General features: G+C 55.9%; 6 protein-coding genes across 6 annotated transcripts; 4 read left to right on the forward strand and 2 right to left on the reverse strand.

The window, feature by feature from the left end:
• Nucleotides 1-511: 511 nt before the first annotated feature.
• CGGC5_v002124 (uncharacterized protein) lies at nt 512-1,714 on the forward strand (the record flags this gene model as incomplete). The annotated part of the gene is made up of 1 exon (XM_032029184.1): nt 512-1,714. The coding sequence occupies one exon, from the start codon at nt 512-514 to the stop codon at nt 1,712-1,714; it is 1,203 nt and encodes a 400-aa protein (XP_031891370.1).
• Nucleotides 1,715-2,470: 756 nt separating this feature from the next.
• CGGC5_v002125 (Lysine-specific histone demethylase 1-like protein 1) lies at nt 2,471-4,004 on the forward strand (the record flags this gene model as incomplete). The annotated part of the gene is made up of 3 exons (XM_032029186.1): nt 2,471-2,704; nt 2,760-2,808; nt 2,863-4,004. 3 exons carry the CDS (start codon nt 2,471-2,473, stop codon nt 4,002-4,004), a joined length of 1,425 nt encoding a protein of 474 aa, XP_031891634.1.
• A 192-nt stretch (nt 4,005-4,196) lies between these two features.
• On the reverse strand, nt 4,197-4,776 carry allB1 (putative allantoinase 1; the record flags this gene model as incomplete). The annotated part of the gene is made up of 2 exons (XM_032029187.1): nt 4,197-4,253; nt 4,306-4,776. 2 exons carry the CDS (start codon nt 4,774-4,776, stop codon nt 4,197-4,199), a joined length of 528 nt encoding a protein of 175 aa, XP_031891633.1.
• A 284-nt stretch (nt 4,777-5,060) lies between these two features.
• On the forward strand, nt 5,061-9,177 carry prp19 (Pre-mRNA-processing factor 19; the record flags this gene model as incomplete). Its single annotated transcript, XM_066150927.1, has 8 exons — nt 5,061-5,073; nt 5,126-5,170; nt 5,223-5,661; nt 5,714-6,171; nt 6,225-6,655; nt 7,310-7,616; nt 7,675-8,966; nt 9,022-9,177. 8 exons carry the CDS (start codon nt 5,061-5,063, stop codon nt 9,175-9,177), a joined length of 3,141 nt encoding a protein of 1,046 aa, XP_066009661.1.
• A 562-nt stretch (nt 9,178-9,739) lies between these two features.
• Nucleotides 9,740-11,842, reverse strand: CGGC5_v002128 (uncharacterized protein; the record flags this gene model as incomplete). The annotated part of the gene is made up of 1 exon (XM_032029189.1): nt 9,740-11,842. The coding sequence occupies one exon, from the start codon at nt 11,840-11,842 to the stop codon at nt 9,740-9,742; it is 2,103 nt and encodes a 700-aa protein (XP_031891631.1).
• A 400-nt stretch (nt 11,843-12,242) lies between these two features.
• rrb1 (Ribosome assembly protein rrb1) lies at nt 12,243-13,783 on the forward strand (the record flags this gene model as incomplete). The annotated part of the gene is made up of 2 exons (XM_032029190.1): nt 12,243-12,456; nt 12,504-13,783. 2 exons carry the CDS (start codon nt 12,243-12,245, stop codon nt 13,781-13,783), a joined length of 1,494 nt encoding a protein of 497 aa, XP_031891638.1.
• Nucleotides 13,784-14,248: the final 465 nt, after the last annotated feature.

Below are 14,248 nucleotides of genomic sequence, written 5' to 3' on the forward strand. Positions count from 1 at the left end.
GTTACCAATGAGCGGTTCCGCCCCGTTGGTCCACGCTGATCTCCCTCCTATGTCTCTCTTTCTCCGCCTCTCCACACTTTCTGTGCCTCTGCGGCGGTAGTAAGAGGAATCCGGCAAAATAAGTAGGAGACTGGGTCTCGTGCTTGTCTTGCAGTCGCGGCCCCGAGTTAGCCTTTTCGCCTCTCCCGTCCTCCCCACTTCAGCCCGCACGCCCGTCACTTGACATAAGGGTCCTTTCTATCCGGCCAAGAGATACTCCTTCTGGCTGTCTTCCTTCTTTTTCTGGAGACGCTTTGCTCCGTAGTCACCTTCGCTTGAATTGTCCGTCATTTCTTTCGAGTGGGATGTGTATGAAAGCAAGCTCAGCACTCAGTGAGCGGATGTGGGGAATGAGACGACTTTGATCGTTCGAGTCCTCCTCCAGTGCAACCCGCGGGCCTGGACTAGGACTTCAGCAAATCTTCCACCAACACTTTCACTCCAGAAAAGTACCATCGCGGAAAGCCCAAATATGGTGCTCGAAGTCGGGTCTCTAAACCGCCAGACCTTAGAACCGTTCAGGACATGGCAGCTTGAAAGGTCGGGATGCGAAGACACCATCGACTCGGACGCTGGGAGCGACCTATTCTCATCATTGGTGCCACGGCAATGCTCCATAAACCATGGAGGCTGCCCCTCGAATTCAGCCCAAACCCGTGCCCCAAAAGACGCGGAGAGTCCCCTGATACAATGTCTTGAGCTCCTCGCAACGGCCTCACCGAAGGCTACCCCAGAGACTGAACAGGCCTCGTCCTCCTCAGCCCGAGAGCAGTCGAACACTGCAGTTACTTTGAGCGAGAAACATGAGAAAGCCGACTTTGACTTTCCTAAACAACTTTCGCTGCTTAAGCTCGAAAAACGCCGCAGGCCAGATTCAGACGTCGACGGACCACACACGGCCGCCCTGAGCTCCAAGAAGCGTCGCTTGAGACTTCATCTAATCACCAGCCGGCTGTCCCAGCCGTACTCACTACCCGCGACGCACATCATCAACCGTGACGGTGCGGCTTCGGGCGATAAGCGGTTCGTCAAGCTGGCTGCGGTGGCCACCTCGCCGGAGCACGGGAAACCGGGCTTCAACCGTGAGAGCTCGTTGATGTTGCGGGCGGCCGTGTTGAACAGAGTGAGACTCCGCGTGCGGAACGAGGCGACGCAGCGGGGCGACGTCGTCATTGCCGTTGCGGCTGCCAATGCTGCTGTGCTTCACCACGGCCAACAGCTTGCCACCGGCGCAAGGTTCGTCGCTCCGTCTTCTGCACTTGCCGAGAGACAGGAACAGCCACCTCCGAGGGTAATTTTGATGCGCCCTGGCGTAATAAATACCCCGAGTCCAAGTGCTCTGTCGACGCAGGTGGAGAGGAATCCGTCTCCTCCGAGGACGCCGCAGTCCACACGCACGTTGCCGAAATCGCCACGCTTACACCCAGCCCGCTCGCCCAACTTGACGCCGTCCGAGACCATGTTGGAAGAGTTGGATGACGACGCTCCTCTGGCGTTCCCGACGTCAGACCAAGACTGCCAGTACGCTTGGGCTGACGAAGACGACCTGGAAGACGTATACTCAGATTTTGGTGCCATCTTCGGCGGGTCGGCACAGGCCCGAGATGGTGAGGATGATGGCTCGTATGAGGAGTATCTCGATGAGCTGGACGGGATATCGTGGGTTGGCCGGTGATGCTGGGGAGGCGGTGAAGCTTAGATCGCAAGGCCGCCGAGTGTTCGGAACTATATTGCTTGCTCAAGTTGAAGAGCAAGATCTAGGCCAATCTGAAGCGGAGCGCGTTCTTCAAAGGTGGTCATGCAATTGATGAACAACGCGAGAACGTCAGAAGAACGTCAGAAGAACGTCAGGAAGAACGAAAAGATGTGAGGATGATAACGAAGTTCAAAACTTGACTAAATAGTGAGCATACTCGCACAGAATAAGAGAAAAGGCCGCAACGCCTGTCATTGATCGTATACAAACCTCGCCGGCTTTCTAGCTTGCTCAATCTCCTCTCAATCACTCAATGACTTGATGTAGAAGACGCACTTTTCAACACGAAAAGGGAAAAAAGCGCGTTGAGGGCAAGAAGCACAGCATACGCAGAAAACCTTATCTCTTGGCGAAGACAACTTCACTTCAAGATATGATGCCATTGGGTATCGCCGGAATTAGGCCGGAAACGGAACTTGGAGCAAGTTCAGGTGTGTCCTCGAGACGAGGGAGGGGCCCTTTGCGCCTGGAAGACCTCGCCGGTTCCGATGGTCGGCCCGGTCGGACATCTCCCCGGGTTAGGTTCCGCCCCCGCCGCCTTTACAGCGTTGGGGACGGGCGGGGTGTTTGGTGGGGGTTCATTTAATCAGGCGAAGCACCACCCCGGATTTCATCTGATTCTATAAGCATCTTCTCGTGTTCCCTTTGGCTGTACATATGTCTATTCGCAGCATCATGGCAGAAGTACTAGACACCATCGTTATCGGAGCTGGCTGGTCCGGCGCTGTTGCCGCCCGCGAGCTCGCCGGCAAGGGACGCAAGGTCCTGGTCCTAGAGGCCAGAGACAGAATCGGAGGACGTGCCAACACCTGGGTCAAGGGAGATGTCAAGGTTGATGTTGGATGCAGCTGGATTCACGGTTACCGGGAAGGAAACCCTGCTAGATATATCGCTCAGGATTTCGGTGTTGTAAGTCGATGCGATTACCTATGCATGACTGGCGTTAGGCTAATGAGATGAGTAGGCTGCTCACCTGCCCCAGCCTGCTGAGGGTGTGATTTATGGCCCCAATGGTTCGTTTTCACGTCTTGACCTGGAGTAGAATTGCCATAGCTGATGACATGAAGGCCGCCTTTCCAGTTCTAGTGCCGACAGCCTGCGTTCAGGCTTAGGTGCTGCTCAGGCTTCTACCAAGCTTCCCAACCCGTCTCCCCCGTCGTCTGCCTCATTGGCATCTGCCTTGTTGGCACCCAACTCGGCTCTCTTCTCAACAGCCTCTGACGAATCCTCAAAGGAACTGGCCGCTGCTCTCGCTCGATCCCTAGAGGTCCCGCTGGGCCTCAAGCTCGAAAAGGCTTCGCTCAAGTGGGCTGGCTGGGAGGGTGCTACGGCATTTGCAGGTTCCGATGCTGCTCCCGAGGGAGGTTACCAGGCTCTCGTCACTAGGGTCGTCGAGGATGCCAAATCCAAGGGTGTCGAGGTGAAGCTGGGTACCAAGATTGCGGGTGTATCTCAAAGTGAGAGCGGCGTCGTTGTCACGGATACCAACGGCAACAAGTTCACGGCAAAAACGGCTATTTCCACCATCCCTCTTGGTGTTCTCAAGACCCTTTCCGAGAGCACCTTCAGTCCCGCTCTGCCACCCCGATTTCAGGAGGCGATTAAGGGCACCCACGTCGGCGTCCTCGAGAAGCTTCTGCTTCAATACCCTAGCGCCTGGTGGCCCGAGGCCGACAAGGCCGGCTCCTATACCTTCTTGCCCACATCCACTAAGCCCGTCACCGAGAGCTCTACGCCCCTTGAAGTCTTCGAGGCTTCCACTCTGGTCACCGCAAACTTCGCGGCGCCGTCGCTACCGGGCCCGAGCCCAACTCTTCTGACCTATCTCTCAGAGACCCCTGCCACCGCCCTTCTGCAACACGACCCGAAGGATGTAGCTGCCGCCTTCCACAAGTTCCTCATTTCCCGGTTCCAGCCGTCCTCTCAACCCCCAGAGCCGACAGACACCAGCCTGACTAATTGGCTGACTGACGAGTACTCCCGTGGTGCAACAACAACTCCCTCTATCGTTTCAGAGAACGGCGAGCGCAGTCCTCTTGACTTCAAGGAGCTGAGCAGGCCTGTCTGGGACGGGCGCCTTGGCTTTGCCGGAGAGCACACCGAGATGGAGCACCGTGGCAGTGTTGCTGGAGCCGTCGTCAGCGGGTACAGAGAGGCCGAGCGTGTCGGAAGACTGCTCAAGTTACTCGAGGAGAGTGCGAAGTTGTAGGAGACATGCGGCGTACAAGATGGGCTTAGATAGACACCGAAGATATGGGGAACTACATTGGGCTAGCCGTATTGAATTCAGGCCTCGGTGCCCTTCCTTCCTGGCACCGCTTATTGCTCGCTGATGACATTATTCGTTCGGGACTCGTTCGAGCGGAGGCCCTTTCGTCGACGTGGATACGTTTTCAATCATTCAATGAGAAGCCGCCTGCAGTTTGGATGCCCTGTCTCTTGCGATATCGCACATGGCCTGCTCAGGTTAGCAAATAACGTCGGGCTTCGGGCGGCTCCGGCCTACGCACTTTTACCGCAGCGCGCTCTTCCAGAGCGATATCGCCGCGGGCGATGCGCGTGCGCATGTCCTCCATGATCTCAGGACGGCCCCTCCCATTTACGAAGACAACGTATCTCAGACCAGGGAATCGGATCTCGTACTCCGAGTTCAGCGCAGCCAGCTCGGTGCCATCGCCGGTCTGTAGTTTGGCCTGCTCAGCGACAGATTGAGCGCTCTCAACCTTTTTGGCACCCAACCGAGGGTGTGATCCGATTATCGCATGAAGTTCGGTCTTGTGGGAGGGATCGGCGACGAGTGCCTCAAAAATCTTTTGGCAATGGGCGATCAGTTCGTTGTAGGATTCGAATGAAGCGGCGGATAACGAGGGGAGGAGTAGAGCGTGAATCGCGGGGCTTGGTTCGAAGAGGAGATCGAGAACTTTGGTTTGCTCTTCTCCAGAGAGCTGAACGAGAGTACTGATGTCGGGGAGTGAGGTCATTTTCGCTATGTTTCCGTAGTTTGGGACGAATTGTTACTGAATTGACTTTCTGAAGAATGAGTTAAAGATGCCGAGGTGCCAACTGCGCGACGGGTGTGATATCATGGCTCGATAAGCCGATAAGATATGGTCGATAAGCCACACGTGATGGAGTGGCTCGTGCTGAAGTTCTGGGTCCACCGCCAGCTGCTACTACCAGGCAGGCATCGAGGCTGAAGATTTGTTTTGGAGAGAAAAGCCGACGCGAACCATCAAACGGCCATTACATCGCGACGTTTGATAAGATGCTTTGCGCAAGTGAGTGACGATGTTTCTCAATTCAATTGGAAGTATCTGACGCGTTTTTCAGTTTCGGGAGAAGCTCCCCAGGAGCCCGTTGCCTCAAAGAAGTCGGGTAGGTAGTCGCGCGCTGCGCCCGACAGATGTGGCTGGCTAACAACGAATAGGCACCGTCTTCGAGAAGCGCTTGATCGAGAAGTACATCGAAGAGAACGGCACAGAGCCCGTCACCGGCGAAGCCTTGACGGCCGACGATCTCCTCCCGTTGACCCAGTCGCACATCGTCCGACCTCGACCCCCGACCCTTACCTCCATCCCAGCGCTGCTGGCGACCTTCCAGAACGAGTGGGATGCGCTAGCTCTGGAGACATTCAACTTGAAGGAGCAGCTGGCAAGAACGAGAGAGGAGCTCGCTACGGCTCTGTACCAACACGATGCCGCCGTCAGAGTTATCGCCAGATTGACAAAAGAGAGGGATGAGGCCAGAGAGGCGCTGTCCAAGGTCAGCGTCACCGCTGGTGCTACAAATGGAGATGCAATGGCTATCGACTCTGCCGAAGCCCTTCCCGAAGAGCTGGCCGAGAAGGTCAGCGCCAAGCATCAAGAGTATGTCTTTCCAAGGATGAGTGTATTGCTACGGTTGACTGACACTTTGCAGGCTGTCCAAGGGTCGCAAGAAGCGTCCAGTTCCTGAGGGCTGGGCTACCCCCGATGATATCGCCTCCTTGGACACTGTGGCCTCCACATCAACATCCCTTTCGCAAGCCTCCTCTCTTGCCCTCGAGGGTAGTTATGCTGCCGTTGGTGCCCGTGATGGACAAGCGGCGATATACTCAGTCGAAGCGCAGCAGGTTGAACGCCAGGTTGCAGTCAATGAGCCTGTTCTCGATTCTGCCTGGACTGGAAGCAAGCTCATCTTTGCCACGAGCAAGGGGTCCGTCAAGATTTTTGAGGGCGGTGCGGAAATCGCGTCGCTCTCTGAGCACGCTGGACCTGCCACGTCGCTCAGCGTTCACCCCACGGGTGAGCTGCTTGCTTCCGTTGGTTCGGATAAGAGCATTGCATTTTACGATCTTCACGCTCTCAGAAGAGTCAGCAGGGCATACACAGACGCCTGTAAGTTGTTGGCCCATCGCATAACTCTTTGCGCCCACCACTGACTGCCGCAGCTTTGACATCCTCTGCTTTCCACCCCGACGGCCACCTCTTCGCCGCTGGTACGGTTTCCGGCGAGATCAAGCTCTTCCACACGACAAGCCTCGAGTTCGCCACTGCGTTCTCTCTTGGCGCGCCCGTTGAGGCTGTGACTTTCTCAGAAAACGGATTCTGGCTGGCGGCTACGGCGAAGGGCCAGAGCTCGGTTACAATTTTCGACTTGCGCAAAGAGGGAGACGCTGCTAGAGCCAAGACGCTGGAGACGGGCGGACCTGTCCAGTCTTTGGCGTGGGACTATACCGGCCAGTTCCTTGCCACTGGCGGTGCGGGAGGTGTCACTGTTCAGCAATACATCAAGAGCTCCAAGGCATGGTCGGAGCCTTTCAGGAGTTCTGTTGCGGCGGCGTCTGTGAAATGGGGCCCTGGAGCCAAGCAGCTGGTTTCTGTCAATGAGGATGGCGTCGTTTCTGTGTTTGGAGTTAAGGCGGAATAAAAAGTAGCTGGAAGTATCCGGATTTGCCGCATGTGTATTATAGGCAGTAATGGGGCGGACAAGTCTATCAAAATGATATCCGACGTCTTGGGCTCATATTGGATGTACAAGGAGTGTTGTTTGTCGGGGTAATAGCCTCGATTTTGTCTTGCGACGGAGCGCATTTGCCGGGCACTGGCCGTCGCCATGTGTCGATCTTGGTGCGCAGTAATTCCCCGGGCCTACCTAGGCACCTTGGTTGAGAACAGCCCAGCATCTAACATAACTCTCGCCCCCAGTGAATCACCACCGAGACGATTACACACTCAGTGAGTTATTAAGGCAGTAACCTTTCCTGGGGGCCAAGGTATGACATAAGCACCGTAGGCCTAACGCCAATTTGCACCGTCATTGTGATGGGCGCTGTCAAGGTTCTTCGCTTAGCGACATCCCTTCGGCAGGCAGGTACCCACGTTCCCTGTTGGCGCAGAGGGGTCCAGCTTATCGGGTTCAATCACCCCTGCACCGTGTGAGCTTATCTAAGGCGTTCAATGTCGGGTGCTCCGTCCATCCATTCGGATCTAAACAACATTAACGCAACCGCCACCAACAACACCTCTCACCCAGCCTGGAGGCAATCTCGAGGCTGCGTGCACTTTGTCCACCAGACTTGCTCTCAACAGCAACACCATACCCCCGACAACTTCGCCGCCTCCGCAGCTGGGAATCCGATCGCGCACGACTTTGCCCACGGGATGGTCGCACAACTTTCGCGCCCGTCGTAGGAGATTCACTCCTACCTACCCTATTTCTCCACCGAGAAGCCGCGACTCAGCGCCACGACCCATACCTGACGTACAGAGGTACGCCTCACAGCTACCTGTGGCCTGGATCTCCCTGGACCTTGCTCTGCGCATTTTTGACGACACGGTTTGTTCGTGCGCACCTTTCTGTTCGCATTACTCGGGCTTAGGACACTAACACATCTCTAGCGCCAACCCACCAGGCTTGGAACTGGATCATGAGTCTAGATACTTCGCCTGAACCTTCTTCGCCTGAACCCTTCTCCTCCGATATCGATATCCCAGCAGTCGACGACGACGACATTCAGGCCTACAACGAATTCTTTGCCGCTGCTGAGGACTTGGTCTCTGAGCATTCCGACCACAACTCCAATCCCTCCGATCGACTCGGTCCGCGTTCGCCCTCCTTCGACTCTGAAGCTGACGCACAACACGATTGGGACCCGGAGGAGCTGTCCGAATCTCCAGAGCCGCTTTCAGACCTAGACACATCACCCTCTCGGGACTCGTCAGCTGACCCATACGCCGACTTGTTTTCTCGTCCCGATTCCTACCCTTTGTCCCCTGATCTCGAAGGCGAGCTCGAGCTTGCCCTTCTTGCCGAATTAGACGAGCTTGACGATCGACTGCCGCCCCTCATAGAACACAGAGCACAACGACCCAACCGCCCCGGCAATATGGCAGCACCAAGACAGGCCAACGCCGCGAACGGCGCAGGTGCAGGTCCCGATGTGCTGGTCGACTTGGAACTGTACTTTAGGCAGGAGCGACCCCAACGCAGAGCTCAGCAGAACCAGCAAGGCCCAGCTGATGTAATCGACCTCACGAACGAGCCAGACAGTCCCGTTCAATCCCATGCGCCACGACCAAGCGTGAATCCTCGACGGCAGAATTCGCAGGGACGCAACCCTCCAGCACTTGCACGAAGCGACAGCAGCATCCTCGCCGGCAACGCACCCAACGTGATTGACCTTACGGATGACTCTCCCGAAGTCCCGCGCCGCCGACCCGACAGACAGTTGCCTCCAATTCCAGGGAGAAATCGGGAGCACAGAGACCGAGGCGGTTTCATGCCTTACAACCCGGCGAGCGCATTCAGTGGTCTGGCTGCGGGACTAAGGAGACACCTGTACCCGCTCCGTCTATTTCCCGCTCAAGAGGAGGACGTTCAGCTTCTCGGCATTTTGCATAATCGGATCAACCCAGGCGACCTTAATAACCCGCTCGGGAACATTCAGCTGCAGTACGAGCATAACGCTTTCGACCGCGCGGAATCCCCAAAACCCGTACACCAGCCTCCGCCTCCTGCGAAGCCAGGTTACACGAGAGACACAGGCTCTGACATGGTCGTGATATGTCCGTGCTGCAACGAAGAGCTCGCTTACGATCCCGACGTCCCCGCGAGCGAAAGTCATCCATCACGCAAGGGCAAGCGGCAGCGTAGCGAGCACCACTTCTGGGCCCTAAAGGATTGTGGACATGTAAGATGTCCCGCCCCATATGCAGAGAATCTAGGTTGAGACTAACTTCATTTAGGTGTACTGTGAGGAATGTTTCGAGAACCGCAAACCAACGGCCAAGCGCCGAAACACGGGCTTACCATCCAACCCCGAGGGCAAGATCATTTGCTCGGTCGATGGATGTGACACTCAAGCTGGGAACAAGGGCTCTTGGGTTGGTATTTATCTCTGATTATCGCGGCGATGATCGCAAGGATTGTTGGCTTGGCAGCCACAGGCAGAGGGTTGGCGTCATCCGGGTTAGCGGGATGCATTGGCTCGGCGTTTGAATTGGGAGGTTGGCTTCACTGGAACGGAGATTCCCCCGATCATGGTATAGGTTTGACTTTGCGTTGCTTTACACGCTGCATGGGCGTCAGTGGTTTCCACGGGGCCATCAGTATCAGATGAGATCCTCAAAGGCTTAGGAAACCGAGAGATACATGACAGAGATCCACATTACATAGCTTTAGGCCTCGGTCACTCTGAGGTTATTGTGTATAGAGTCCACAGGGGCTAAATCTGATTATGATATCCTTAACCAGGATGAATATACCATATGGTATCATGTCGCTGAAATTCATGCTATTCATTCCAAGACTCACTCGTGTCCTGCTTGTTCTAAGGGTATAAAACGCCTGCACCACCGTCCCCTGAAATGCTCAATGTTATCGTTTATAATACTTGTCCGTTGTCAAAATGCTGCTATGTCTCACGGGGCCCCTAAACGCCTTGATAATGCTTTTCCATGCGTCTCAAAAGTCATCCAAGTCGTCATCCCAATCAATAGCCGCCAAGTCCATTTCAATCAGGGGTGATGGTTGGTACTCGGGACCTCCCAGCGAACCTCCGGAGGACGATTCACTATCCACCTTCGCCGGGGACTCTATCTCCAACACTTCCTGCGACGACATCATCAAGTCCTGAGTACAAATCAGGGGAAACAAGTCGTCGAATACGGGTTTCGCGGCGGCCGGAGGCTTCGGCTGAGGAATGCGGTTGCGACTGATTTCCTGTAGAATGCCCCTGGGTTTGGGCGTTATCGGTGTCCTGTGCAGGTGGTCGTTTCTGGTGGGTTTTGTTGTCGTCTGGCCGTATTCTCTGAAAGGTGTAGGTTTCGTAGGGGCCGGGCGCGCGAAAGGTGCTCGACCCGGCAAGCCCCTGTTTGGTTTCTCTGTATAGCGTTGATTCCCTCGTTGCTTGGGATCAGGTGTCTGAAATTTGGCAGTGGTAGGCAGTTCTGTCTGTGGCGTGTGGTGCACGCTGGTGAAGCGAGCGCTGGACGGCTTTGCAGTTGGTCTAGAGTTTCTTGAGCTTTTGTGAGACTCGACGACACCCTCAGTACGAGGTTTCTTGGCCTGATGTGATGCCATATCGCTGATCACCGGCCGGGCCGGAACATGCCGTTGCGTTCGCTCTGGTAGACTATTTTCCAAGCTGGTAAACCGAGGAGACTCGTATTCCTTGAGAGAAGATTGGGCGAAGGCCTGTGAATTCTCATCAGGCTCATCATCCTCGAGTTCCAGGGCCAACTGCGAAGCTGTCAGAAAGACGTCGTCGAAGCAGTCCTGGATAATGGCCTGGGTGCTCGGCGGCGGCCTCTGAGGCGACAACTCCTGCGGTGATGGCGCCTGCGAAGAGCGCACTTTCGGGGGAGTCATTCGCGATCGAGGAATTGGAGGAGGGGGCATATTCGGCGGCGGCATCAGACAAGTAGATCGTTGCGGCGAGGGTATTGGTGGCGGAGGCATCTTTGACGGCTCAACTGCTTGCCTTCGCTCAACCGGCACCTGCTTAACCAGGCCATGCTGAACTGGCTCCTGCTCATTGCATCTCTGCTCCATCTGCCCCTCTGCAACTCGTTTAATCCCAGAGATTGAAGTCTCAGCCGGGGTTAGTTCGAGCGAAATTGGCGGTTTCAAGGGCTTTCCCTCGCTTTTCTTTCCATCTGTGGACTTGGGTGTTGGCGCACGTGGCCCGAGAGGCTTCTGGTCTCCTAGTTGAGCCGTGTCTGCCTTTTTCTTGACAGCTTCCAGACAAACATTTTCTTGCTTGACCGAGTCTTGTTTCTCTTGCTTAACGGGCTTAGGATGTGTGGGCTGCTGGCCTGGCAAGAGTCCTTTGGGCATCATGAATCGTTTCGTTCTTGACTTTGGAGGTGGTTTCGGTGGATTCTCCACAGGTGTGGGATGAGTAGAACCAGCCTGAGCCGGTTTAATTACCGGCGCTTTAAACACAGGAGGCGGCTGTGGTGCTTGTACGGGATTTGTCTTCAACACTAGCGGGGTCTTGAACTGAGACGTCGTGGGCGCAGAAGGTTTTGATTTGAACTTTTGAGAGGGACGAGGTGGCGGCGGCATAGAAACCCGGCGCTCCTGAGAAGCCGCACTTCGGGGCGAGCGTATCGACTGGCTGCTGGTGGGAGCATGATCTGCCAACTTGGTCGCGGTGGCGACGTTGGGTTTCTCGGTTTCGGGGATCGGCTCACCCGACGAGTCCCTCTTTCTGCTCGTCCCATTCCCACGTACGAATCTTGCGATAGTATCTTGACTGGGACGACAATCAACTAGGGGATGTCCTTGTCGTCGTCGGTTCTCGCGGGCCTCCTCTTCCTTTGCCTTCTTTCGATCTCGTGCCTGTTTTGCCTTGACAGCAGCGCGTTCCCGCTCCAGCTCTTTCTTGATCTCCTCTTGCCTCTCCTTCTCCCACTTTCGTTGCTCGGCTTTCGATCGTCGAGGAACCTTGTTCGCTTGCCTGTAGAGCTTCTGGGCCTGCTTCGACGTCATGGGCGGCCTACTCGGAGCACCGCCTGGAGCGCCATTCGAGATCACGCTGAAGGTGTTTTGATGCGTCGCCATGATGACGATACTCTTCTCGGAGACATCGTCAAGGGGAGAGGCGGTGCTGGATCCAGCAGAGAGTGCGATGGTCGGTTAAGAAGCAGCCCGATGCCGTCGAGATGGAAGGCCAGGCCGTCACTCGTTATGGCGGGGCAATCAACACCGAAGGCAATGTGACTCCAGTGAGACAATAGAAAGCGCGACGCGTCGGGGGAACTGAGCCACGTGATATTTTATTCAAGCCACACCGCAACGGTTCCCGGCGCAGATTAGCGCCACGCGGGGTACCTATCGGCTGGCACGCGCCACAAATCGCGGGGCCTTAATTTTTTTTTTCTGCAGCACTGCTTTTTCACAATTCGCAGCGCATACCGGCCGATTCTTTTTCGACACTAATTATCCCCCAAAGAACTGCATAATGTCGAAGCGCGCTGCCGACGTCGAAATGGGTGATGCCCCCCTCAAGGGTGGCGATCGCCCTGAAGGCATGGAGATTGACGACAAGGACCCCGGCATGGGCGAGTTCGAGGACGAATTCGAGGACGAGTTCGAGAGCGAGAGTGAGGATGGCATCATGGAGGCTGGTGTTGACGGACGCCCAGATGCCGAGAGAGAAGCCGAGGAGAAGGAGGGTAAGAAGTTCGCGATCCCCTCGACCGTCCACAGACTGACAGATCAGGCGCAATGGAGGTTGACCAAGGCACATTCATCGTCGGACGTAACAAGCTCGAACCCGGCCAGTCGCTTGCGCCAGACCCATCTACCTACCAGATGCTGCACAACATCAGCACTCCTTGGCCGTGCCTTTCCTTCGATATCCTGCGAGACAGCCTTGGCGACAACCGCAAGGTCTACCCCGCCACCATGTACTCCGTCGCCGGTACACAAGCAGAGAACGCCAAAGCGAACGACAACGAGCTATTGGTCATGAAGTTCAGCGGCTTGAGCCGCATGGAGAGGGGCGAGGAGGACTCCGATGATGATGAAGACGACGACGACGAGGAGGACTCCGACCCCATTCTCGAACACAAGGCGATCCCCCTGAACTCGACCACGAACCGAGTTCGCGCCCACCAGATCCCCAACCAAGATCCTACCAAGCCCCCTACGACCCTTACCGCGACCATGACCGAATCTTCCAACGTCTTCATTCATGACGTTACTCCTCACCTCTACTCCTTCGACAACCCGGGCACCACCATCACCGCCCAACAGAACAAGCCAGTCTCTACTATCCGCGCCCACAAGGCCGAGGGTTACGCAGTGGACTGGTCCCCTCTTGTCCCTGGTGGCAAGCTCTTGACCGGTGACAACGACGGTCTTATCTACGTCACAACACGCACCGACGGCGGCGGTTTCGTCACCGACACCAGGCCATTCCAGGGCCACACCAGCTCCGTTGAGGAGATCCAGTGGAGTCCCTCCGAACAGTCCGTCTTCTCGTCCGCCTCGAGCGACGGCACCATTCGCGTTTGGGACGTGCGCAGCAAGAGCAGGAAGCCTGCGTTGACGATGCAGGTCAGCTCGGCCGATGTCAACGTCATGTCGTGGTCGAAGTTGACAACGCATCTCCTCGCCTCTGGCGATGACAACGGCGAGTTTGCCGTTTGGGATTTGCGCCAGTGGAAGCAGAGCTCGACGTCCGCCAAGGACAAGCCCTCTCCCATCGCCAGCTTCAACTACCACAAGGAGCAGATCACGAGCGTCGAGTGGCACCCCACGGACGACAGCATCGTCGCTGTTGCGGCGGCCGATAACACCGTCACGCTGTGGGACTTGGCTGTCGAGCTCGACGACGAGGAGAGCAAGGACACTGGCGGTGTCAAGGACGTACCGCCTCAACTGCTGTTTGTGCACTACCTGTCCAACGTCAAGGAGCTGCACTGGCACCCTCAGATCACTGGCAGCTTGGTAGCTACCGGAGATGAGTTTAGTGTCTTCCGTACGATTAGCGTTTAGACGAATGTGGATAGTCAAAAATATGGGATACCAAAAGTTTGTTTGTTAAAGAGAAGCGAGCATCGTCTGTGGTGCGTGAACATTTATCTGGCCTGTCTCGGTCGCTACACGTGGATGTCAAGACTCTTGGGTTCTGTGAGTTCGGCCGGGCAGCGAGCCGATTGGAAGATCTCGATGCGGCTTGCTTGGTTGCACGAAGCCCTGAAGAGCCTCGTATAACCCTTGCAACTCGATGTTTGCACCCGGGTATTACTCCGATAGTCACATGGTGGGCTTATTTTGGGAGCTTCGGTGAGGCTGCCTCGCCGAGCTCGCAAGACAGGGGCATCATGATGGTGCGAGGAAGTGAAGCTTGCGGCATTTCATCGGCCGTTCGCAAAGATTGTGGGAAATTTTGCATCTCCGCTGGCGCATCGTGAGTTGTTTAGCTTCAGCTTTGGTGTACCACCTGCCAAGAGCGCAAGA

The sequence above is a fragment of the Colletotrichum fructicola genome (assembly GCF_000319635.2).
Source record: "Colletotrichum fructicola Nara gc5 chromosome Unknown KSG_Nara_v1_contig01, whole genome shotgun sequence".
NCBI lineage: Eukaryota > Fungi > Ascomycota > Sordariomycetes > Glomerellales > Glomerellaceae > Colletotrichum > Colletotrichum fructicola.